This window comes from Cololabis saira, chromosome 23 (assembly GCF_033807715.1).
Source record: "Cololabis saira isolate AMF1-May2022 chromosome 23, fColSai1.1, whole genome shotgun sequence".
NCBI lineage: Eukaryota > Metazoa > Chordata > Actinopteri > Beloniformes > Belonidae > Cololabis > Cololabis saira.
Window position 1 is genome coordinate 2,221,671 of NC_084609.1, and position 24,609 is coordinate 2,246,279.

The 24,609-nt window shown below is 50.7% G+C and overlaps 1 protein-coding gene across 1 annotated transcript in view; it reads left to right on the forward strand.

Annotated features, from left to right (window-relative positions):
- Nucleotides 1-24,609, forward strand: part of grip1 (glutamate receptor interacting protein 1) — a 128,877-nt gene that overhangs the window by 45,183 nt on the left and 59,085 nt on the right. The window contains exons 6-10 of the mRNA XM_061714321.1: nucleotides 14,868-14,943; nucleotides 15,766-15,911; nucleotides 17,240-17,387; nucleotides 19,003-19,163; nucleotides 20,499-20,636. Coding sequence (XP_061570305.1) covers nucleotides 14,868-14,943; nucleotides 15,766-15,911; nucleotides 17,240-17,387; nucleotides 19,003-19,163; nucleotides 20,499-20,636 — 669 coding nt within the window. The remainder of the gene's footprint in view (nucleotides 1-14,867; nucleotides 14,944-15,765; nucleotides 15,912-17,239; nucleotides 17,388-19,002; nucleotides 19,164-20,498; nucleotides 20,637-24,609) is intronic.

Consider the following 24,609-nt stretch of genomic DNA (forward strand, 5'->3'; position numbering starts at 1 on the left):
AGGTTGGTAGGTTGGTAGACTGGTAGACTGGTAGACTGGTAGGTTGGTAGACTGGTAGACTGGTAGGTTGGTAGACTGGTAGACTGGTAGACTGGTAGACTGGTAGACTGGTAGACTGGTAGACTGGTAGGTTGGTAGGTTGGTAGACTGGTAGACTGGTAGACTGGTAGACTGGTAGACTGGTAGACTGGTAGACTGGTAGGTTGGTAGACTGGTAGACTGGTAGACTGGTAGGTTGGTAGACTGGTAGACTGGTAGGTTGGTAGACTGGTAGGTTGGTAGACTGGTAGACTGGTAGACTGGTAGACTGGTAGACTGGTAGGTTGGTAGACTGGTAGACTGGTAGACTGGTAGACTGGTAGGTTGGTAGACTGGTAGACTGGTAGGTTGGTAGACTGGTAGGTTGGTAGACTGGTAGGTTGGTAGACTGGTAGACTGGTAGACTGGTAGGTTGGTAGACTGGTAGACTGGTAGACTGGTAGGTTGGTAGACTGGTAGACTGGTAGGTTGGTAGACTGGTAGGTTGGTAGACTGGTAGACTGGTAGACTGGTAGGTTGGTAGACTGGTAGACTGGTAGGTTGGTAGACTGGTAGGTTGGTAGACTGGTAGACTGGTAGGTTGGTAGACTGGTAGACTGGTAGGTTGGTAGACTGGTAGACTGGTAGACTGGTAGACTGGTAGGTTGGTAGACTGGTAGGTTGGTAGACTGGTAGACTGGTAGACTGGTAGGTTGGTAGACTGGTAGACTGGTAGGTTGGTAGACTGGTAGACTGGTAGGTTGGTAGACTGGTAGACTGGTAGACTGGTAGACTGGTAGACTGGTAGGTTGGTAGACTGGTAGGTTGGTAGACTGGTAGGTTGGTAGACTGGTAGACTGGTAGACTGGTAGACTGGTAGACTGGTAGACTGGTAGGTTGGTAGACTGGTAGGTTGGTAGACTGGTAGACTGGTAGACTGGTAGACTGGTAGGTTGGTAGACTGGTAGGTTGGTAGACTGGTAGACTGGTAGGTTGGTAGACTGGTAGACTGGTAGACTGGTAGGTTGGTAGACTGGTAGGTTGGTAGACTGGTAGACTGGTAGACTGGTAGACTGGTAGGTTGGTAGACTGGTAGACTGGTAGACTGGTAGACTGGTAGGTTGGTAGACTGGTAGACTGGTAGACTGGTAGACTGGTAGACTGGTAGACTGGTAGGTTGGTAGGTTGGTAGACTGGTAGACTGGTAGGTTGGTAGACTGGTAGACTGGTAGGTTGGTAGACTGGTAGACTGGTAGGTTGGTAGACTGGTAGACTGGTAGGTTGGTAGACTGGTAGACTGGTAGACTGGTAGACTGGTAGACTGGTAGACTGGTAGACTGGTAGGTTGGTAGACTGGTAGACTGGTAGACTGGTAGACTGGTAGGTTGGTAGACTGGTAGACTGGTAGACTGGTAGGTTGGTAGACTGGTAGACTGGTAGACTGGTAGACTGGTAGGTTGGTAGACTGGTAGACTGGTAGACTGGTAGGTTGGTAGACTGGTAGACTGGTAGACTGGTAGACTGGTAGGTTGGTAGACTGGTAGGTTGGTAGACTGGTAGACTGGTAGGTTGGTAGACTGGTAGACTGGTAGGTTGGTAGACTGGTAGGTTGGTAGACTGGTAGACTGGTAGACTGGTAGACTGGTAGACTGGTAGGTTGGTAGACTGGTAGACTGGTAGACTGGTAGGTTGGTAGACTGGTAGACTGGTAGACTGGTAGACTGGTAGACTGGTAGGTTGGTAGACTGGTAGACTGGTAGACTGGTAGGTTGGTAGACTGGTAGACTGGTAGACTGGTAGACTGGTAGGTTGGTAGACTGGTAGGTTGGTAGACTGGTAGGTTGGTAGGTTGGTAGACTGGTAGACTGGTAGACTGGTAGGTTGGTAGACTGGTAGACTGGTAGGTTGGTAGGTTGGTAGACTGGTAGGTTGGTAGACTGGTAGGTTGGTAGACTGGTAGGTTGGTAGACTGGTAGACTGGTAGACTGGTAGGTTGGTAGACTGGTAGACTGGTAGACTGGTAGGTTGGTAGGTTGGTAGGTTGGTAGACTGGTAGGTTGGTAGACTGGTAGACTGGTAGACTGGTAGACTGGTAGACTGGTAGGTTGGTAGACTGGTAGGTTGGTAGACTGGTAGACTGGTAGACTGGTAGACTGGTAGGTTGGTAGACTGGTAGGTTGGTAGACTGGTAGGTTGGTAGACTGGTAGACTGGTAGGTTGGTAGACTGGTAGACTGGTAGACTGGTAGACTGGTAGACTGGTAGGTTGGTAGACTGGTAGACTGGTAGACTGGTAGACTGGTAGACTGGTAGACTGGTAGGTTGGTAGACTGGTAGGTTGGTAGACTGGTAGGTTGGTAGACTGGTAGACTGGTAGACTGGTAGACTGGTAGGTTGGTAGACTGGTAGACTGGTAGGTTGGTAGACTGGTAGGTTGGTAGACTGGTAGACTGGTAGACTGGTAGACTGGTAGGTTGGTAGACTGGTAGGTTGGTAGACTGGTAGGTTGGTAGACTGGTAGGTTGGTAGACTGGTAGGTTGGTAGACTGGTAGACTGGTAGACTGGTAGACTGGTAGGTTGGTAGACTGGTAGGTTGGTAGACTGGTAGGTTGGTAGGTTGGTAGACTGGTAGGTTGGTAGACTGGTAGACTGGTAGACTGGTAGACTGGTAGGTTGGTAGACTGGTAGGTTGGTAGACTGGTAGGTTGGTAGACTGGTAGGTTGGTAGGTTGGTAGACTGGTAGACTGGTAGGTTGGTAGACTGGTAGACTGGTAGGTTGGTAGACTGGTAGGTTGGTAGACTGGTAGACTGGTAGGTTGGTAGGTTGGTAGACTGGTAGACTGGTAGGTTGGTAGACTGGTAGACTGGTAGGTTGGTAGACTGGTAGGTTGGTAGACTGGTAGACTGGTAGACTGGTAGACTGGTAGACTGGTAGACTGGTAGACTGGTAGACTGGTAGACTGGTAGACTGGTAGGTTGGTAGACTGGTAGGTTGGTAGACTGGTAGACTGGTAGACTGGTAGACTGGTAGACTGGTAGGTTGGTAGACTGGTAGACTGGTAGACTGGTAGACTGGTAGGTTGGTAGACTGGTAGACTGGTAGGTTGGTAGACTGGTAGGTTGGTAGACTGGTAGACTGGTAGACTGGTAGACTGGTAGACTGGTAGGTTGGTAGACTGGTAGACTGGTAGACTGGTAGACTGGTAGACTGGTAGGTTGGTAGACTGGTAGGTTGGTAGACTGGTAGACTGGTAGACTGGTAGACTGGTAGACTGGTAGACTGGTAGACTGGTAGGTTGGTAGACTGGTAGGTTGGTAGACTGGTAGACTGGTAGACTGGTAGACTGGTAGACTGGTAGGTTGGTAGACTGGTAGACTGGTAGACTGGTAGACTGGTAGACTGGTAGGTTGGTAGACTGGTAGGTTGGTAGACTGGTAGGTTGGTAGACTGGTAGACTGGTAGGTTGGTAGACTGGTAGACTGGTAGACTGGTAGACTGGTAGGTTGGTAGACTGGTAGGTTGGTAGGTTGGTAGACTGGTAGGTTGGTAGACTGGTAGACTGGTAGACTGGTAGACTGGTAGGTTGGTAGACTGGTAGGTTGGTAGACTGGTAGGTTGGTAGACTGGTAGGTTGGTAGGTTGGTAGACTGGTAGACTGGTAGGTTGGTAGACTGGTAGACTGGTAGGTTGGTAGACTGGTAGGTTGGTAGACTGGTAGACTGGTAGGTTGGTAGGTTGGTAGACTGGTAGACTGGTAGGTTGGTAGACTGGTAGACTGGTAGGTTGGTAGACTGGTAGGTTGGTAGACTGGTAGACTGGTAGACTGGTAGACTGGTAGACTGGTAGACTGGTAGACTGGTAGACTGGTAGACTGGTAGACTGGTAGGTTGGTAGACTGGTAGGTTGGTAGACTGGTAGACTGGTAGACTGGTAGACTGGTAGACTGGTAGGTTGGTAGACTGGTAGACTGGTAGACTGGTAGACTGGTAGGTTGGTAGACTGGTAGACTGGTAGGTTGGTAGACTGGTAGGTTGGTAGACTGGTAGACTGGTAGACTGGTAGACTGGTAGACTGGTAGGTTGGTAGACTGGTAGACTGGTAGACTGGTAGACTGGTAGACTGGTAGGTTGGTAGGTTGGTAGACTGGTAGGTTGGTAGACTGGTAGACTGGTAGACTGGTAGACTGGTAGACTGGTAGGTTGGTAGACTGGTAGACTGGTAGACTGGTAGACTGGTAGACTGGTAGACTGGTAGACTGGTAGGTTGGTAGACTGGTAGACTGGTAGGTTGGTAGGTTGGTAGACTGGTAGGTTGGTAGACTGGTAGACTGGTAGACTGGTAGACTGGTAGACTGGTAGACTGGTAGGTTGGTAGGTTGGTAGACTGGTAGACTGGTAGACTGGTAGACTGGTAGACTGGTAGACTGGTAGGTTGGTAGACTGGTAGACTGGTAGGTTGGTAGGTTGGTAGACTGGTAGACTGGTAGACTGGTAGACTGGTAGACTGGTAGACTGGTAGGTTGGTAGACTGGTAGGTTGGTAGGTTGGTAGACTGGTAGGTTGGTAGACTGGTAGACTGGTAGACTGGTAGACTGGTAGACTGGTAGACTGGTAGGTTGGTAGGTTGGTAGACTGGTAGGTTGGTAGACTGGTAGACTGGTAGACTGGTAGACTGGTAGACTGGTAGGTTGGTAGACTGGTAGACTGGTAGGTTGGTAGACTGGTAGGTTGGTAGGTTGGTAGACTGGTAGACTGGTAGGTTGGTAGACTGGTAGACTGGTAGACTGGTAGACTGGTAGACTGGTAGACTGGTAGGTTGGTAGGTTGGTAGACTGGTAGGTTGGTAGACTGGTAGACTGGTAGACTGGTAGGTTGGTAGACTGGTAGACTGGTAGACTGGTAGACTGGTAGACTGGTAGACTGGTAGACTGGTAGACTGGTAGACTGGTAGACTGGTAGGTTGGTAGACTGGTAGACTGGTAGACTGGTAGACTGGTAGGTTGGTAGACTGGTAGGTTGGTAGGTTGGTAGACTGGTAGGTTGGTAGACTGGTAGACTGGTAGGTTGGTAGACTGGTAGACTGGTAGACTGGTAGACTGGTAGGTTGGTAGGTTGGTAGACTGGTAGGTTGGTAGACTGGTAGACTGGTAGACTGGTAGACTGGTAGACTGGTAGACTGGTAGACTGGTAGGTTGGTAGACTGGTAGACTGGTAGGTTGGTAGACTGGTAGACTGGTAGACTGGTAGGTTGGTAGACTGGTAGGTTGGTAGACTGGTAGACTGGTAGGTTGGTAGACTGGTAGACTGGTAGGTTGGTAGACTGGTAGACTGGTAGACTGGTAGACTGGTAGACTGGTAGGTTGGTAGACTGGTAGACTGGTAGGTTGGTAGACTGGTAGACTGGTAGGTTGGTAGACTGGTAGACTGGTAGGTTGGTAGACTGGTAGGTTGGTAGACTGGTAGACTGGTAGACTGGTAGACTGGTAGGTTGGTAGACTGGTAGGTTGGTAGACTGGTAGACTGGTAGACTGGTAGACTGGTAGACTGGTAGGTTGGTAGACTGGTAGGTTGGTAGACTGGTAGGTATGGTAGACTGGTAGGTTGGTAGACTGGTAGACTGGTAGGTTGGTAGACTGGTAGGTTGGTAGACTGGTAGACTGGTAGGTTGGTAGACTGGTAGACTGGTAGACTGGTAGACTGGTAGACTGGTAGACTGGTAGGTGGTAGGTTGGTAGACTGGTAGACTGGTAGGTTGGTAGACTGGTAGGTTGGTAGACTGGTAGACTGGTAGACTGGTAGACTGGTAGGTTGGTAGACTGGTAGACTGGTAGACTGGTAGACTGGTAGACTGGTAGACTGGTAGACTGGTAGGTTGGTAGGTTGGTAGACTGGTAGACTGGTAGACTGGTAGACTGGTAGGTTGGTAGACTGGTAGGTTGGTAGACTGGTAGACTGGTAGACTGGTAGACTGGTAGGTTGGTAGACTGGTAGACTGGTAGACTGGTAGACTGGTAGACTGGTAGACTGGTAGGTTGGTAGACTGGTAGACTGGTAGGTTGGTAGGTTGGTAGACTGGTAGACTGGTAGACTGGTAGACTGGTAGGTTGGTAGACTGGTAGGTTGGTAGACTGGTAGACTGGTAGGCTGGTAGACTGGTAGACTGGTAGGTTGGTAGACTGGTAGGTTGGTAGACTGGTAGACTGGTAGACTGGTAGGTTGGTAGACTGGTAGGTTGGTAGACTGGTAGGTTGGTAGACTGGTAGACTGGTAGGCTGGTAGACTGGTAGACTGGTAGGTTGGTAGACTGGTAGGTTGGTAGACTGGTAGACTGGTAGACTGGTAGGTTGGTAGACTGGTAGGTTGGTAGACTGGTAGGTTGGTAGGTTGGTAGACTGGTAGGTTGGTAGACTGGTAGGTTGGTAGACTGGTAGACTGGTAGACTGGTAGGTTGGTAGACTGGTAGGTTGGTAGACTGGTAGACTGGTAGACTGGTAGACTGGTAGGTTGGTAGACTGGTAGACTGGTAGACTGGTAGACTGGTAGACTGGTAGACTGGTAGGTTGGTAGACTGGTAGACTGGTAGGTTGGTAGACTGGTAGACTGGTAGACTGGTAGACTGGTAGACTGGTAGACTGGTAGGTTGGTAGACTGGTAGACTGGTAGACTGGTAGACTGGTAGACTGGTAGACTGGTAGACTGGTAGACTGGTAGGTTGGTAGACTGGTAGGTTGGTAGACTGGTAGACTGGTAGGTTGGTAGACTGGTAGACTGGTAGGTTGGTAGACTGGTAGACTGGTAGACTGGTAGACTGGTAGACTGGTAGACTGGTAGGTTGGTAGACTGGTAGACTGGTAGACTGGTAGACTGGTAGGTTGGTAGACTGGTAGGTTGGTAGACTGGTAGGTTGGTAGACTGGTAGACTGGTAGACTGGTAGACTGGTAGACTGGTAGACTGGTAGACTGGTAGACTGGTAGACTGGTAGGTTGGTAGACTGGTAGACTGGTAGACTGGTAGACTGGTAGACTGGTAGACTGGTAGACTGGTAGACTGGTAGACTGGTAGACTGGTAGACTGGTAGGTTGGTAGACTGGTAGGTTGGTAGACTGGTAGGTTGGTAGACTGGTAGGTTGGTAGACTGGTAGACTGGTAGGTTGGTAGACTGGTAGACTGGTAGACTGGTAGGTTGGTAGACTGGTAGGTTGGTAGACTGGTAGACTGGTAGGTTGGTAGACTGGTAGGTTGGTAGACTGGTAGACTGGTAGACTGGTAGACTGGTAGGTTGGTAGACTGGTAGGTTGGTAGACTGGTAGGTTGGTAGACTGGTAGACTGGTAGACTGGTAGACTGGTAGACTGGTAGACTGGTAGGTTGGTAGACTGGTAGGTTGGTAGACTGGTAGACTGGTAGGTTGGTAGACTGGTAGGTTGGTAGACTGGTAGACTGGTAGACTGGTAGACTGGTAGACTGGTAGACTGGTAGGTTGGTAGACTGGTAGGTTGGTAGACTGGTAGACTGGTAGACTGGTAGACTGGTAGGTTGGTAGACTGGTAGACTGGTAGGTTGGTAGACTGGTAGACTGGTAGGTTGGTAGACTGGTAGACTGGTAGGTTGGTAGGTTGGTAGACTGGTAGACTGGTAGACTGGTAGACTGGTAGGTTGGTAGGTTGGTAGACTGGTAGACTGGTAGACTGGTAGACTGGTAGGTTGGTAGACTGGTAGGTTGGTAGACTGGTAGGTTGGTAGACTGGTAGGTTGGTAGACTGGTAGACTGGTAGACTGGTAGACTGGTAGGTTGGTAGACTGGTAGGTTGGTAGACTGGTAGACTGGTAGACTGGTAGACTGGTAGGTTGGTAGACTGGTAGGTTGGTAGACTGGTAGGTTGGTAGACTGGTAGGTTGGTAGACTGGTAGACTGGTAGACTGGTAGACTGGTAGGTTGGTAGACTGGTAGGTTGGTAGACTGGTAGGTTGGTAGACTGGTAGACTGGTAGACTGGTAGACTGGTAGACTGGTAGGTTGGTAGACTGGTAGACTGGTAGACTGGTAGGTTGGTAGACTGGTAGACTGGTAGACTGGTAGACTGGTAGACTGGTAGACTGGTAGGTTGGTAGACTGGTAGACTGGTAGACTGGTAGACTGGTAGGTTGGTAGACTGGTAGACTGGTAGACTGGTAGACTGGTAGGTTGGTAGACTGGTAGGTTGGTAGACTGGTAGGTTGGTAGACTGGTAGGTTGGTAGACTGGTAGGTTGGTAGACTGGTAGGTTGGTAGACTGGTAGACTGGTAGACTGGTAGGTTGGTAGACTGGTAGACTGGTAGACTGGTAGGTTGGTAGACTGGTAGACTGGTAGACTGGTAGACTGGTAGACTGGTAGGTTGGTAGACTGGTAGGCTGGTAGACTGGTAGGTTGGTAGACTGGTAGACTGGTAGACTGGTAGACTGGTAGACTGGTAGGTTGGTAGACTGGTAGGTTGGTAGACTGGTAGGTTGGTAGACTGGTAGACTGGTAGACTGGTAGACTGGTAGGTTGGTAGACTGGTAGGTTGGTAGACTGGTAGACTGGTAGGTTGGTAGACTGGTAGACTGGTAGACTGGTAGGTTGGTAGACTGGTAGGTTGGTAGACTGGTAGACTGGTAGGTTGGTAGACTGGTAGGTTGGTAGACTGGTAGACTGGTAGACTGGTAGACTGGTAGACTGGTAGACTGGTAGACTGGTAGGTTGGTAGACTGGTAGGTTGGTAGACTGGTAGACTGGTAGGTTGGTAGACTGGTAGACTGGTAGACTGGTAGACTGGTAGGTTGGTAGACTGGTAGGTTGGTAGACTGGTAGGCTGGTAGACTGGTAGACTGGTAGACTGGTAGGTTGGTAGACTGGTAGGTTGGTAGACTGGTAGACTGGTAGACTGGTAGACTGGTAGACTGGTAGGTTGGTAGACTGGTAGACTGGTAGGTTGGTAGACTGGTAGGTTGGTAGACTGGTAGACTGGTAGACTGGTAGACTGGTAGGTTGGTAGACTGGTAGGTTGGTAGACTGGTAGACTGGTAGGCTGGTAGACTGGTAGACTGGTAGACTGGTAGACTGGTAGACTGGTAGGTTGGTAGACTGGTAGACTGGTAGGTTGGTAGACTGGTAGACTGGTAGGCTGGTAGACTGGTAGACTGGTAGACTGGTAGACTGGTAGACTGGTAGGTTGGTAGACTGGTAGGTTGGTAGACTGGTAGACTGGTAGGTTGGTAGACTGGTAGACTGGTAGGTTGGTAGACTGGTAGACTGGTAGACTGGTAGACTGGTAGACTGGTAGGCTGGTAGACTGGTAGACTGGTAGACTGGTAGACTGGTAGACTGGTAGACTGGTAGGTTGGTAGACTGGTAGACTGGTAGACTGGTAGACTGGTAGACTGGTAGGTTGGTAGACTGGTAGACTGGTAGGTTGGTAGACTGGTAGACTGGTAGACTGGTAGACTGGTAGACTGGTAGGCTGGTAGACTGGTAGACTGGTAGACTGGTAGACTGGTAGACTGGTAGACTGGTAGGTTGGTAGACTGGTAGACTGGTAGACTGGTAGACTGGTAGACTGGTAGACTGGTAGACTGGTAGGCTGGTAGACTGGTAGACTGGTAGACTGGTAGACTGGTAGACTGGTAGACTGGTAGGCTGGTAGACTGGTAGACTGGTAGACTGGTAGACTGGTAGACTGGTAGACTGGTAGGTTGGTAGACTGGTAGACTGGTAGACTGGTAGACTGGTAGGCTGGTAGACTGGTAGACTGGTAGACTGGTAGACTGGTAGACTGGTAGGTTGGTAGACTGGTAGGTTGGTAGACTGGTAGACTGGTAGGTTGGTAGACTGGTAGACTGGTAGACTGGTAGACTGGTAGACTGGTAGGTTGGTAGACTGGTAGACTGGTAGGTTGGTAGACTGGTAGACTGGTAGACTGGTAGACTGGTAGACTGGTAGACTGGTAGACTGGTAGGTTGGTAGACTGGTAGACTGGTAGACTGGTAGACTGGTAGACTGGTAGGTTGGTAGACTGGTAGACTGGTAGACTGGTAGACTGGTAGGTTGGTAGACTGGTAGACTGGTAGACTGGTAGACTGGTAGACTGGTAGGTTGGTAGACTGGTAGGTTGGTAGACTGGTAGACTGGTAGACTGGTAGGTTGGTAGGTTGGTAGACTGGTAGGCTGGTAGACTGGTAGACTGGTAGACTGGTAGACTGGTAGGTTGGTAGACTGGTAGGTTGGTAGACTGGTAGACTGGTAGACTGGTAGACTGGTAGACTGGTAGACTGGTAGACTGGTAGGTTGGTAGACTGGTAGACTGGTAGGTTGGTAGACTGGTAGGTTGGTAGACTGGTAGACTGGTAGACTGGTAGACTGGTAGACTGGTAGACTGGTAGACTGGTAGACTGGTAGGTTGGTAGACTGGTAGACTGGTAGGTTGGTAGACTGGTAGGTTGGTAGGTTGGTAGACTGGTAGGTTGGTAGACTGGTAGACTGGTAGACTGGTAGACTGGTAGACTGGTAGACTGGTAGACTGGTAGACTGGTAGACTGGTAGACTGGTAGGTTGGTAGACTGGTAGACTGGTAGGTTGGTAGACTGGTAGGTTGGTAGGTTGGTAGACTGGTAGGTTGGTAGACTGGTAGACTGGTAGGTTGGTAGACTGGTAGACTGGTAGGTTGGTAGGTTGGTAGACTGGTAGGTTGGTAGACTGGTAGGTTGGTAGACTGGTAGACTGGTAGGTTGGTAGACTGGTAGGTTGGTAGGTTGGTAGACTGGTAGGTTGGTAGACTGGTAGACTGGTAGGTTGGTAGGTTGGTAGACTGGTAGGTTGGTAGACTGGTAGGTTGGTAGGTTGGTAGACTGGTAGGTTGGTAGGTTGGTAGACTGGTAGGTTGGTAGACTGGTAGACTGGTAGGTTGGTAGGTTGGTAGGTTGGTAGGTTGGTAGACTGGTAGGTTGGTAGACTGGTAGACTGGTAGGTTGGTAGACTGGTAGACTGGTAGGTTGGTAGGTTGGTAGACTGGTAGGTTGGTAGACTGGTAGACTGGTAGGTTGGTAGGTTGGTAGGTTGGTAGGTTGGTAGACTGGTAGACTGGTAGACTGGTAGACTGGTAGGTTGGTAGGTTGGTAGACTGGTAGGTTGGTAGACTGGTAGGTTGGTAGGTTGGTAGACTGGTAGGTTGGTAGGTTGGTAGACTGGTAGGTTGGTAGACTGGTAGACTGGTAGGTTGGTAGGTTGGTAGACTGGTAGGTTGGTAGACTGGTAGGTTGGTAGGTTGGTAGACTGGTAGGTTGGTAGGTTGGTAGACTGGTAGACTGGTAGGTTGGTAGACTGGTAGGTTGGTAGACTGGTAGGTTGGTAGACTGGTAGGTTGGTAGACTGGTAGGTTGGTAGACTGGTAGACTGGTAGACTGGTAGACTGGTAGACTGGTAGGTTGGTAGGTTGGTAGACTGGTAGACTGGTAGACTGGTAGGTTGGTAGACTGGTAGGTTGGTAGGTTGGTAGACTGGTAGGTTGGTAGACTGGTAGGTTGGTAGACTGGTAGACTGGTAGACTGGTAGACTGGTAGACTGGTAGACTGGTAGGTTGGTAGGTTGGTAGACTGGTAGACTGGTAGACTGGTAGACTGGTAGACTGGTAGACTGGTAGGTTGGTAGACTGGTAGACTGGTAGGTTGGTAGACTGGTAGACTGGTAGACTGGTAGACTGGTAGACTGGTAGACTGGTAGACTGGTAGACTGGTAGGTTGGTAGACTGGTAGACTGGTAGACTGGTAGACTGGTAGGTTGGTAGACTGGTAGACTGGTAGACTGGTAGGTTGGTAGACTGGTAGACTGGTAGACTGGTAGGTTGGTAGACTGGTAGACTGGTAGACTGGTAGACTGGTAGGTTGGTAGACTGGTAGGTTGGTAGACTGGTAGACTGGTAGACTGGTAGACTGGTAGGTTGGTAGGTTGGTAGACTGGTAGGTTGGTAGACTGGTAGACTGGTAGGTTGGTAGACTGGTAGACTGGTAGGTTGGTAGGTTGGTAGACTGGTAGGTTGGTAGACTGGTAGGTTGGTAGGTTGGTAGACTGGTAGGTTGGTAGGTTGGTAGACTGGTAGGTTGGTAGACTGGTAGGTTGGTAGACTGGTAGGATGGTACTGGTAGACTGGTAGACTTGGTAGACTGGTAGACTGGTAGACTGGTAGGACTGGTAGGTTGGTAGGTTGGTAGACTGGTAGACTGGTAGACTGGTAGGTTGGTAGACTGGTAGGTTGGTAGGTTGGTAGACTGGTAGGTTGGTAGACTGGTAGGTTGGTAGACTGGTAGACTGGTAGACTGGTAGACTGGTAGACTGGTAGACTGGTAGGTTGGTAGGTTGGTAGACTGGTAGACTGGTAGACTGGTAGACTGGTAGACTGGTAGACTGGTAGGTTGGTAGACTGGTAGACTGGTAGGTTGGTAGACTGGTAGACTGGTAGACTGGTAGACTGGTAGACTGGTAGACTGGTAGACTGGTAGGTTGGTAGACTGGTAGACTGGTAGACTGGTAGACTGGTAGACTGGTAGACTGGTAGGTTGGTAGACTGGTAGACTGGTAGACTGGTAGACTGGTAGGTTGGTAGACTGGTAGACTGGTAGACTGGTAGACTGGTAGACTGGTAGACTGGTAGACTGGTAGACTGGTAGACTGGTAGACTGGTAGACTGGTAGACTGGTAGGTTGGTAGACTGGTAGACTGGTAGACTGGTAGACTGGTAGACTGGTAGACTGGTAGACTGGTAGACTGGTAGGTTGGTAGACTGGTAGACTGGTAGACTGGTAGACTGGTAGGTTGGTAGACTGGTAGACTGGTAGACTGGTAGGTTGGTAGACTGGTAGACTGGTAGACTGGTAGGTTGGTAGACTGGTAGACTGGTAGACTGGTAGACTGGTAGGTTGGTAGGTTGGTAGACTGGTAGGTTGGTAGACTGGTAGGTTGGTAGACTGGTAGACTGGTAGACTGGTAGACTGGTAGACTGGTAGACTGGTAGACTGGTAGACTGGTAGGTTGGTAGACTGGTAGACTGGTAGACTGGTAGACTGGTAGACTGGTAGACTGGTAGACTGGTAGGTTGGTAGGTTGGTAGACTGGTAGACTGGTAGGTTGGTAGACTGGTAGGTTGGTAGACTGGTAGGTTGGTAGACTGGTAGGTTGGTAGACTGGTAGACTGGTAGACTGGTAGACTGGTAGGTTGGTAGACTGGTAGACTGGTAGGTTGGTAGACTGGTAGACTGGTAGACTGGTAGACTGGTAGACTGGTAGGTTGGTAGACTGGTAGGTTGGTAGACTGGTAGGTTGGTAGACTGGTAGACTGGTAGACTGGTAGACTGGTAGGTTGGTAGGTTGGTAAACACAGATTTCTGCATCTTCACCTTCGTCTGGAGCAAATGTGATGTTTGTCCACGTGAGGAAGATCAGGAGTGTGTGAGTGTGTGGTCACCTGACGTTAGCGTGTGTGAGTGTGTGTGTGTGTGTGTGAGTGTGCGGTCACCTGACGTTAGCGTGTGTGAGTGTGTGTGTGTGTGTGTGAGTGTGCGGTCACCTGACGTTAGCGTGTGTGAGTGTGTGTGTGTGTGTGAGTGTGTGGTCACCTGACGTTAGCGTGTGTGAGTGTGTGTGTGTGTGTGTGAGTGTGCGGTCACATGACGTTAGCGTGTGTGAGTGTGCGGTCACCTGACGTTAGCGTGTGTGAGTGTGTGGTCACCTGACGTTAGCGTGTGTGAGTGTGTGGTCACCTGACGTTAGCATGTGTGAGTGTGTGGTCACCTGACGTTAGCATGTGTGAGTGTGTGGTCACCTGACGTTAGCATGTGTGAGTGTGCGTTCACCTGACGTTAGCGTGTGTGAGTGTGTGGTCACCTGACGTTAGCGTGTGTGAGTGTGCGGTCACCTGACGTTAGCGTGTGTGAGTGTGTGGTCACCTGACGTTAGCATGTGTGAGTGTGTGGTCACCTGACGTTAGCGTGTGTGAGTGTGTGGTCACCTGACGTTAGCGTGTGTGAGTGTGCGGTCACCTGACGTTAGCGTGTGTGAGTGTGTGGTCACCTGACGTTAGCGTGTGTGAGTGTGTGGTCACCTGACGTTAGCGTGTGTGAGTGTGTGGTCACCTGACGTTAGCGTGTGTGAGTGTGTCGAAACCTGACGTTAGCGTGTGTGAGTGTGTGGTCACCTGACGTTAGCATGTGTGAGTGTGAGTGTGTGTGTGTGTGTGTGTGTGTGTGTGTGTGAGTGTGTGGAAACCTGACGTTAGCGTGTGTGAGTGTGTGTGTGAGTGTGTGGAAACCTGACGTTAGCGTGTGTGTGTGTGTGTGTGAGTGTGTGGAAACCTGACGTTAGCATGTGTGAGTGTGTGGTCACCTGACGTTAGCGTGTGTGCGGTCACCTGACGTTAGCGTGTGTGCGGTCACCTGACGTTAGCATGTGTGAGTGTGTAGAAACCTGACGTTAGCATGTGTGAGTGTGTAGAAACCTGACGTTAGCATGTGTGAGTGTGTAGAGACCTGACGTTAGCATGTGTGCGGTCACCTGACGTTAGCGTGTGTGCGGTCAACTGACGTTAGCGTGTGTGTGGTCACCTGACGTTAGCGTGTGTGAGTGTGTGTGTGTGTGTGTGAGTGTGTGGTCACCTGACGTTAGCGTGTGTGCGGTCACCTGACGTTAGCGTGTGTGCGGTCACCTGACGTTAGCATGTGTGAGTGTGTAGAAACCTGACGTTAGCGTGTGTGCGGTCACCTGACGTTAGCATGTGTGAGTGTGTAGAAACCTGACGTTAGCATGTGTGAGTGTGTAGAAACCTGACGTTAGCGTGTGTGCAGGTGGAGCCCACGAGGACAGGAACAAGTCCCGCCCCATCGTCGTGACGACCACCAGGCCAGGAGGGCCGGCTGACAGGTAAGACTTCGCCCCCAACACCTGCTGCTGTTAGGGTTCGGTTCCAGGTCTCTGGGGTCCCTGGTCTCCACGGTTCCTGGTCTCCAGGGTTCCTGGTCTCTGCTGGTTCCAGGTCTCCAGGGTTCCAGGTCTCTGGGCTCTGGGGGTCTCTGGGGTCCCTGGTCTCCAGGGTTCCTGGTCTCCAGGGTTCCAGGTCTCCAGGTCTCCAGGGTTCCTGGTCTCCAGGGTTCCTGGTCTCCAGGGTTCCAGGTCTCCAGGTCTCCAGGGTTCCTGGTCTCTGGGGTTCCAGGTCTCCAGGTCTCCAGGGTTCCTGGTCTCTGGGGTTCCAGGTCTCCAGGTCTCCAGGGTTCCTGGTCTCTGGGGTTCCAGGTCTCCAGGTCTCCAGGGTTCCTGGTCTCCAGGTCTCCAGGGTTCCTGGTCTCCAGGGTTCCAGGTCTCCAGGGTTCCTGGTCTCTGGGGTTCCAGGTCTCCAGGTCTCCAGGGTTCCTGGTCTCTGGGGTTCCTGGTCTCTGGGGTTCCTGGTCTCCAGGTCTCCAGGGTTCCTGGTCTCTGGGGTTCCTGGGTTCCAGGTTTCCAGGGTTCCTGGTCTCCAGGTCTCCAGGGTTCCAGGTTTCCAGGGTTCCTGGTCTCTGGGGTTCCTGGGTTCCAGGTTTCCAGGGTTCCTGGTCTCCAGGTCTCCAGGGTTCCAGGTCTCCAGGGTTCCAGGTCTCTGGGCTCTGGGGGTCTCTGGGGTTCCTGGTCTCTGGGGTTCCTGGTCTCTGGGGGTCTCTGCTGGTCTGTGGGGGTCCATGGGGGTCTCTGAGTAAATTCTGGTCTCTTTAGGGAGGGAACCATCAAGCCCGGGGACCGGCTGCTGAGCATCGACGGGATCCGTCTCCATGGCAACACGCTGGCCGAGGCCTCCAGCATCCTGAAGCAGTGTGGACAGGAAGCTACGCTGCTGGTGGAGTACGACGTGTCCGTCATGGGTACGTGATCAATACATCAATACATCAATCAATCAATCAGTCAATCAATCAGTCAATCATGGGTCAGTACGACGTGTCCGTCATGGGTACGTGATCAATACATCAATACATCAATCAATCAGTACATCAATCAATCAATCAATCAATCAGTCAATCATGGGTCAGTACGACGTGTCCGTCATGGGTCAGTCAATCAATCAGTCAGTCAGTCAGTCAGTCAGTCAATCAATCAATCAATCAATCAATCAATCAATCAATGTTGACTGTTCTGGGGGGGCTGATAAGAGGGGGGGCGAGGAAGGCGTTGAGTTGAGGGAGGTGGTTATCAGTAAGTGTGTGTAGCGGTAAGTCCGTGAACCTCTCTCAGAGCTGCTCTCAGCCAATGTCCTTGATGTTATCAGACGGCTCGGTCAGTTCTGAAACAGGTCCACAGATGTTCCTGAGAGGGGAGGGTTAGTGGGGGCAGAGTCACCTTTTTACATTCCACCAGGGAGATTGTGACTGGAGCGATCGGCCAAACCGCTCTGTCAAGGTCAGATTATAGAATCAACAATTATATTGAAAACAGACAGACTCAGTAATTTTCCGTCTGCCTTCAGTCTCTGGTTCATCAATGGCGACTCCAATCAGACGAATTTGTGATCATTTCCCGCCAAGCCGAGCTTCCAACTTCTCCAAGGTCTTCTCCATCTTGCCAATGAGCTCAAAGACGCCGCCAGCCTGAGATTCTGTTCAAGAATCACATCCAGTTTACGGTTTTGCTCCCCCAGCGTTAAAGTCTGAGTGTTGATCACCTTGCTTGATCCTTCAGCCACGTCCGGCAGCTCTGAAAGAGCCAGAACAGCTGTCAACGACTTACACGTTTATCGGTAGACCAGGAATCCCCCTCCTCCTATCAAGAGAAATCCTGTTATCATAAATCCAATTATGAAGCATCTTCAACGTCCTCGACAGACAGAATCACCAAACACAACGGTTTCCAATGTTTCCAGGAATCCATTGTGTATCCAGTAAAAAACATCCCATGGGGGCAGGAGGGCTCCCTTACCCCCTGACTTCTGGTTGTGCTGAGAGACCAGTTAATCAATTCCATGATTGTAGAGTTTGGGAGGAGTGAAAAGGAGAAGCTCTGAAGACGAGACAGGACAAAAGCAGTAGCAGATAGATAAGGGAGAGGAGCAGGAAGAAGAATTATTATTAGTGAAACTAACCCTAACCTTCTCTTCTCCCCAGATTCGGTGTCCTCGGCCTCCGGCCCCCTGCTGGTGGAGGTTAGGGTTAGGTGAGGGTTTATTATTTAAACTAATCCTAACTTTCTCTCTCCTCAGACTCTGTGTCCTCGGCCTCCGGCCCGCTGCTGGTGGAGGTTGCCAAGGCAACGGGCTGCAGTCTGGGCCTGGCTCTGTCCACGTCCATGTTCCTCAGCAAGCAGGTGATCGTCATCGACAAGGTGAAGCCGGCGAGCATCGCAGACCGGTACGGACCCGTCTACTTCCTGGTCTCATCCTTTACTGTCCTGGTCTCATCACTCACTTCCTGGTCTCATCACTCACTGTTCTGGTCCACGTTCTACTCATGTGGTTTCAGAAATGTATTTATTAATTACGCTGCCCCGTTCGCAGCATTCACTTGTTTTCAGGTTCTTGTCATTAATTCATGAATGGATGGATGGATGAGGGAGGGATGATAAAGTCAGATAATCCTTTATTTCTCCCTCACTGGGGAATACCACGTGTTTTTCAGCAGCAGTAACTGAACACTCACTTGGAGGGAAGAGGTAAAAAGGTAAAAGATATATTTAATTACAAGATTTGGACAATATAATAATAATATAAACATTGCGATGTAGATAAAAAATAGTGTGAAGGAAAAAGAAACAGTGCAAAAAAAGTAGGTAGAATGAGTGTGAGGTAACAGACATATTTCATAGTTTATTGCACGTTATTATTGTCCGTTAACTACTGAGATCAGCCTGGATCTGTCCATGGTGCTGATGGAGCTGTCCATGGTCCTGATGGAGCTGTCCATGGTGCTGATGGAGCTGATGGAGCTGTCCATGGTTCTGATGGATCTGTCCATGGTGCTGATGGAGCTGTCCATGGTCCTGATGGAGCTGTCCATGGTGCTGATGGAGCTGATGGAGCTGTCCATGGTTCTGATGGAGCTGTCCATGGTTCTGATGGAGCTCTCCATGGTGCTGATGGATCTCCATGGTGCTGATGGAGCTGTCCATGGTTCTGATGGATCTCTCCATGGTACTGATGGATCTGTCCATGGTGCTGGTGGAGCTGTCCATGGTTCTGATGGAGCTGTCCATGGTTCTGATGGAGCTCTCCATGGTGCTGATGGATCTCCATGGTGCTGATGGAGCTGTCCATGGTTCTGATGGATCTCTCCATGGTACTGATGGATCTGTCCATGGTCCTGATGGATCTGTCCATGGTACTGATGGATCTGTCCATGGTGCTGATGGAGCTCTCCATGGTGCTGATGGAGCTGTCCATGGTGCTGATGGATCTCCATGGTCCTGATGGAGCAGATGGAGCTCTCCATGGTGCTGATGGAGCTGTCCATGGTGCTGATGGAGCTCTCCATGGTGCTGATGGAGCTGTCCATGGTGCTGGTGGAGCTGTCCATGGTCCTGAAGGAGCTCTCCATGGTGCTGATGGAGCTGTCCATGGTTCTGATGGATCTCTCCATGGTGCTGATGGTTCTGATGGAGTTTTCCACGGTTAAGTTTAGTTTTAAAGGTGGAGGTGGTGTCAGCCTCCTTAACCCAGATTGGAAGTTGGTTCCATAGTAATGGTGCCTGATAACAGAACGCCCGCCCTCCAAATCTACATTTAGATACTCTAGGAACTACGAGTAAACCTGCACTCTGAGAGCGGAGAGCTCTGCCAGGAACATAAGGCACTATCAGGTCTTGTAAATACTGCAGAGCTGAGCCGTTTTGGGCTTTATATGCAAGTAATAACATTTTAAATTGGATTCTGAAGTTTACAGGTAGCCAATGATGATGGAGAGACCTGACTGGTGCATTCATGTGTTCATTCATGTGTTCATTCATGTGTTCATTCATGTGTTCATCCAGGTGTGGAGCCCTCCATGCCGGCGATCACATCCTGTCCGTGGATGGAAAGTCGATGGAGTTTTGTTCTCTGGCTGAAGCGACTCAGCTGCTTTCAGCGACATGTCAGACGGTCCGGCTGGAGATCCTGCCCCAGCACCAGGCCCTGAACGCACCGCAGTCAGGTAGGGCCCTGAACGCACCACAGCACCAGGCCCTGAACGCACCGCAGTCAGGTAGGGCCCTGAACGCACCACAGTCAGGTAGGGCCCTGAACGCACCACAGTCAGGTACCTGAACGCACCACAGCACCAGGCCAGACCGGCCCTGAACGCACCACAGTCAGGTAGGGCCCTGAACGCACCACAGTCAGGTAGGGCCCTGAACGCACCGCAGTCAGGTAGGGCCCTGAACGCACCACAGTCAGGTAGGGCCCTGAACGCACCACAGTCAGGTAGGGCCCTGAACGCACCACAGTCAGGTAGGGCCCTGAACGCACCACAGTCAGGTAGGGCCCTGAACGCACCGCAGTCAGGTAGGCCCTGAACGCACCGCAGTCAGGTAGGGCCCTGAACGCACCGCAGTCAGGTAGGCCCTGAACGCACCGCAGTCAGGTAGGGCCCTGAACGCACCACAGTCAGGTACCTGAACCCACCACAGCACCAGGCCAGACCGGCCCTGAACGCACCACAGTCAGGTACCTGAACGCACCGCAGTCAGGTAGGGCCCTGAACGCACCGCAGTCAGGTAGGGCCCTGAACGCACCACAGCACCAGGCCAGACCGGCCCTGAACACACCACAGACAGGTAAACTCAGATTCAGATTCAGAGAAACTTTATTCATCCCCGAGGGACAATTCAGGACAACTAAGCAGCAATACAAGACAGTAAATCGGCTCAGCTGCCGGCCGGTCGACCACAATGAGCAGCGACCCGAAACCGGAACAGAACAGAGAAAGGAGGACGTTGGGGGCGGGGGAGGGAGGAGGGAAAAAAAGGCATCTTCACACTGTGTGTAAATACACAGTGAGAAAGTGCAAAAAAACATGTTAGCACAGAAAGCAACATGACAAATTTAACATCATCATCACAAGACTTGTAGCCAGGAAGGCGTTGAGTTGAGGGAGGTGGTTATCAGTAAGTGTGTGTGTGAGCGGTAAGTCCGTGAACTTCTCTCAGAGCTGCTCTCAGCCAATGTCCTTGATGTTATCAGACGGCTCGGTCAGTTCTGAAACAGGTCCACAGATGTTCCTGAGAGGGGAGGGTTAGTGGGGGCAGAGTCACCTTGTTTACATTCCACCAGGGAGATTGTGACTAGAGCAGCCAGTTTGCTGTTTGGTCTGTAAACCACCTTTGATCTTCCTCTCGTCTTAACCTGAACCCCCTGTGTGTGTGTGTGTTTGTGTGTGTGTGTGTGTGTGTGTGTGTGTGTGTGTGTGTGTGTGTGTGTGTGTGTGTGTGTGTGTGTGTGTGTGTGTTTGTGTGTGTGTGTGTGTGTGTGTGTGTGTGTGTGTGTGTAGTCAAGGTGCAGCGTAGTCCCCGCCCCCTCCCCTGGGAGACCGGAGGCTCCGCCCCCATCCTCCCCCCCTACCACTACAACACCTACCACCCCGACCAATCAGGAGCCAGATCCCACAGCCGGCACGCCACCAACCCTCGTAGGTTCTGGTCCTCATCCTCTATCCTCTACCCCTAACCCCAACTCTAACCCTATTACCCCCTATCCTAACCCCAACCCTCGTAGGTTCTGACCCGAAATCTATACCCCCTAACCCTCTCCTAACCCTAGCCTTCTATCCTAACCCCAACTCTAACCCTAACCCAACCAACCCTCGTAGGTCCTGGTCCTAACTCTCTATCCTCTCTCTTCTCCTAACCTTAACCCTCTATCCTCTCCCTAACTCTAACCCATCCAACCCTCGTAGGTTCTGACCCGATTTCTACCCCTAACCCTAACTCTAACTCTAACCCTCGTAGGTCCTGGTCCTCTATCCTCTCTTCTCCTAACCCTAACCCCTAACCCTCTCCTAACCCTAACCTTCTCTCCTCTCTCCTCTCCTCTAACTACTAACTACTAACTACTAACTACTGCTACTCTAACCCTAACCCCAACCCTCGTAGGTCCTGGTCCTTATCCTCTCTCTTCTCCTAAACCCCAACCCTCGTAGGTTCTGACCCGATCTCTACCCCTAAACCCTCTCTCCTCTACCCTCTACCCCTAACCCTAACTCTAATCCTCTCTCCTCTCGCTGCTCCTCTAACTACTAACTACTGCTACTCTAACCCAACCAACCCTCATAGTTCCTGGTCCTAACTCTAACCTTCTATCCTCTAACCCAACCCCTAATCCTAACCCCAACCCTCGTAGGTTCTGACCCGAAATCTATACCCCCTAACCCCTAACTCTAACCCTAACCTTCTATCCTAACCCTAACCCTAACCCAACCAACCCTTGTAGGTCCTAACCCCAACTCTCTATCCTCTCTCTTCTCCTAACCCTAACCCTCGTAGGTCCTAAACCTAACCTTAACTCTAACCCTAACTCTAACTCTTACCCTCTATCCTCGGCTCGTCCGTCTGAGATCTTCATCCCTCTCTCCACTCCTCCGTCTGCTGTTGTGTTGTATTTCCTAAATCTCCTCTCCTCTGTCTGACATCTCCCCTCACCTCCTATCTGTTTCCTCAGCCACTCGTTCTCTCTGTTTCCTCAGCCCTCAGCCACTCGTTCTCTCTGTTTCCTCAGTCACTCGTTCTCTGTTTCCTCAGTCACTCGTTCTCTCTGTTTCCTCAGTCACTCGTTCTCTGTTTCCTCAGCCACTCGTTCTCTGTTTCCTCAGTCACTCGTTCTCTCTGTTTCCTCAGCCACTCGTTCTCTGTTTCCTCAGCCACTCGTTCTCTGTTTCCTCAGTCACTCGTTCTCTGTTTCCTCAGTCACTCGTTCTCTGTTTCCTCAGTCACTCGTTCTCTGTTTCCTCAGTCACTCGTTCTCTGTTTCCTCAGTCACTCGTTCTCTCTGTTTCCTCAGCCACTCGTTCTCTCTGTTTCCTCAGTTCTCTCTGTTTCCTCAGTCACTCGTTCTCTCTGTTTCCTCAGTCACTCGTTCTCTCTGTTTCCTCAGTCACTCGTTCTCTCTGTTTCCTCAGCCACTCGTTCTCTGTTTCCTCAGCCACTCGTTCTCTGTTTCCTCAGCCACTCGTTCTCTCTGTTTCCTCAGTCACTCGTTCTCTGTTTCCTCAGCCACTCGTTCTCTGTTTCCTCATCCACTCGTTCTCTGTTTCCTCAGCCACTCGTTCTCTCTGTTTCCTCAGCCACTCGTTCTCTGTTTCCTCAGCCACTCGTTCTCTCTGTTCCCTCAGTCACTCGTTCTCTGTTTCCTCAGCCACTCGTTCTCTCTGTTTCCTCAGCCACTCGTTCTCTGTTTCCTCAGTCACTCGTTCTCTCTGTTTCCTCAGTCACTCGTTCTCTGTTTCCTCAGCCACTCGTTCTCTGTTTCCTCAGCCACTCGTTCTCTGTTTCCTCAGCCACTCGTTCTCTTTGTTTCCTCAGCCACTCGTTCTCTGTTTCCTCAGCCACTCGTTCTCTCTGCGTTTTTTCGTGCGTTCGTGTGTTTTTTCGTGCGTTCGTGCATGCGTTTTTTCGTGCGTTCGTGCGTTTTTTCGTGCGTTTTTGCGTGCGTTCGTGCATTTTTTCGTGCGTTTTTTCGTGCGTTTTTTCGTGCGTTTTTTCGTGCGTTCGTGCGTTTTTTCGTGCGCTTTTGCGTGCGTTCGTGCATTTTTTCGTGCGTTTTTTCGTGCGTTTTTTCGTGCGTTCGTGCGTTTTTTCGTGCGTTTTTTCGTGCGCTTTTGCGTGCGTTTTTTCGTGCGTTCGTGCGTTTTTTCGTGCGTTTTTTCGTGCGTTCGTGCATTTTTTCGTGCGTTTTTTCGTGCGTTTTTTCGTGCGTTCGTGCGTTTTTTCGTGCGTTTTTTCGTGCGTTTTTTCGTGCGTTTTTTCGTGCGTTTTTTCGTGCGTTTTTTCGTGCGCTTTTGCGTGCGTTCGTGCATTTTTTCGTGCGTTTTTTCGTGCGTTTTTTGTGCGTTCGTGCGTTTTTTCGTCTCGTTCCACTCGTTCTCTCTGTTTCCTCAGCCACTCGTTCTCTCTGTTTCCTCAGCCACTCGTTCTCTCTGTTTCCTCAGTCACTCGTTCTCTGTTTCCTCAGTCACTCGTTCTCTGTTTCCTCAGCCACTCGTTCTCTGTTTCCTCAGTCACTCGTTCTCTGTTTCCTCAGTCACTCGTTCTCTCTGTTTCCTCAGTCACTCGTTCTCTCTGTTTCCTCAGTCACTCGTTCTCTCTGTTTCCTCAGCCACTCGTTCTCTGTTTCCTCAGCCACTCGTTCTCTGTTTCCTCAGTCACTCGTTCTCTGTTTCCTCAGCCACTCGTTCTCTCTGTTTCCTCAGTCACTCGTTCTCTCTGTTTCCTCAGTCACTCGTTCTCTCTGTTTCCTCAGCCACTCGTTCTCTGTTTCCTCAGCCACTCGTTCTCTGTTTCCTCAGTCACTCGTTCTCTGTTTCCTCAGTCACTCGTTCTCTGTTTCCTCAGTCACTCGTTCTCTGTTTCCTCAGTCACTCGTTCTCTGTTTCCTCAGCCACTCGTTCTCTGTTTCCTCAGCCACTCGTTCTCTGTTTCCTCAGTCACTCGTTCTCTCTGTTTCCTCAGTCACTCGTTCTCTGTTTCCTCAGCCACTCGTTCTCTGTTTCCTCAGTCACTCGTTCTCTGTTTCCTCAGCCACTCGTTCTCTCTGTTTCCTCAGTCACTCGTTCTCTGTTTCCTCAGCCACTCGTTCTCTGTTTCCTCAGCCACTCGTTCTCTGTTTCCTCAGCCACTCGTTCTCTCTCTTCCTCAGCCACTCGTTCTCTCTGTTTCCTCAGTCACTCGTTCTCTCTGTTTCCTCAGTCACTCGTTCTCTGTTTCCTCAGCCACTCGTTCTCTGTTTCCTCAGCCACTCGTTCTCTCTGTTTCCTCAGTCACTCGTTCTCTCTGTTTCCTCAGTCACTCGTTCTCTCTGTTTCCTCAGCCACTCGTTCTCTGTTTCCTCAGCCACTCGTTCTCTCTGTTTCCTCAGTCACTCGTTCTCTCTGTTTCCTCAGCCACTCGTTCTCTCTGTTTCCTCAGCCACTCGTTCTCTGTTTCCTCAGCCACTCGTTCTCTGTTTCCTCAGCCACTCGTTCTCTGTTTCCTCAGCCACTCGTTCTCTGTTTCCTCAGCCACTCGTTCTCTGTTTCCTCAGCCACTCGTTCTCTGTTTCCTCAGCCACTCGTTCTCTCTGTTTCCTCAGCCACTCGTTCTCTCTGTTTCCTCAGTCACTCTTTTTTTGTGCGTTTTTGCGTTCGTGCATGCGTTTTTACGTGCGTTCGTGCGTTTTTTCGTGCGCTTTTTCCTCAAAATTTCAACTTTTTCCTCAAAATGTCAACTTTTTCCTCATGTCATCATGTCGTGGTCACTAACTACTAACTACTAAGATTAAAGGATCACTAACTACTAACTACTAAGATTAAAGGATCACTAACTACTAACTACTAAGATTAAAGGATCACTAACTACTAACTACTAAGATTAAAGGATCTGAGATTCTGCAGACACTAACTGAAACTAACT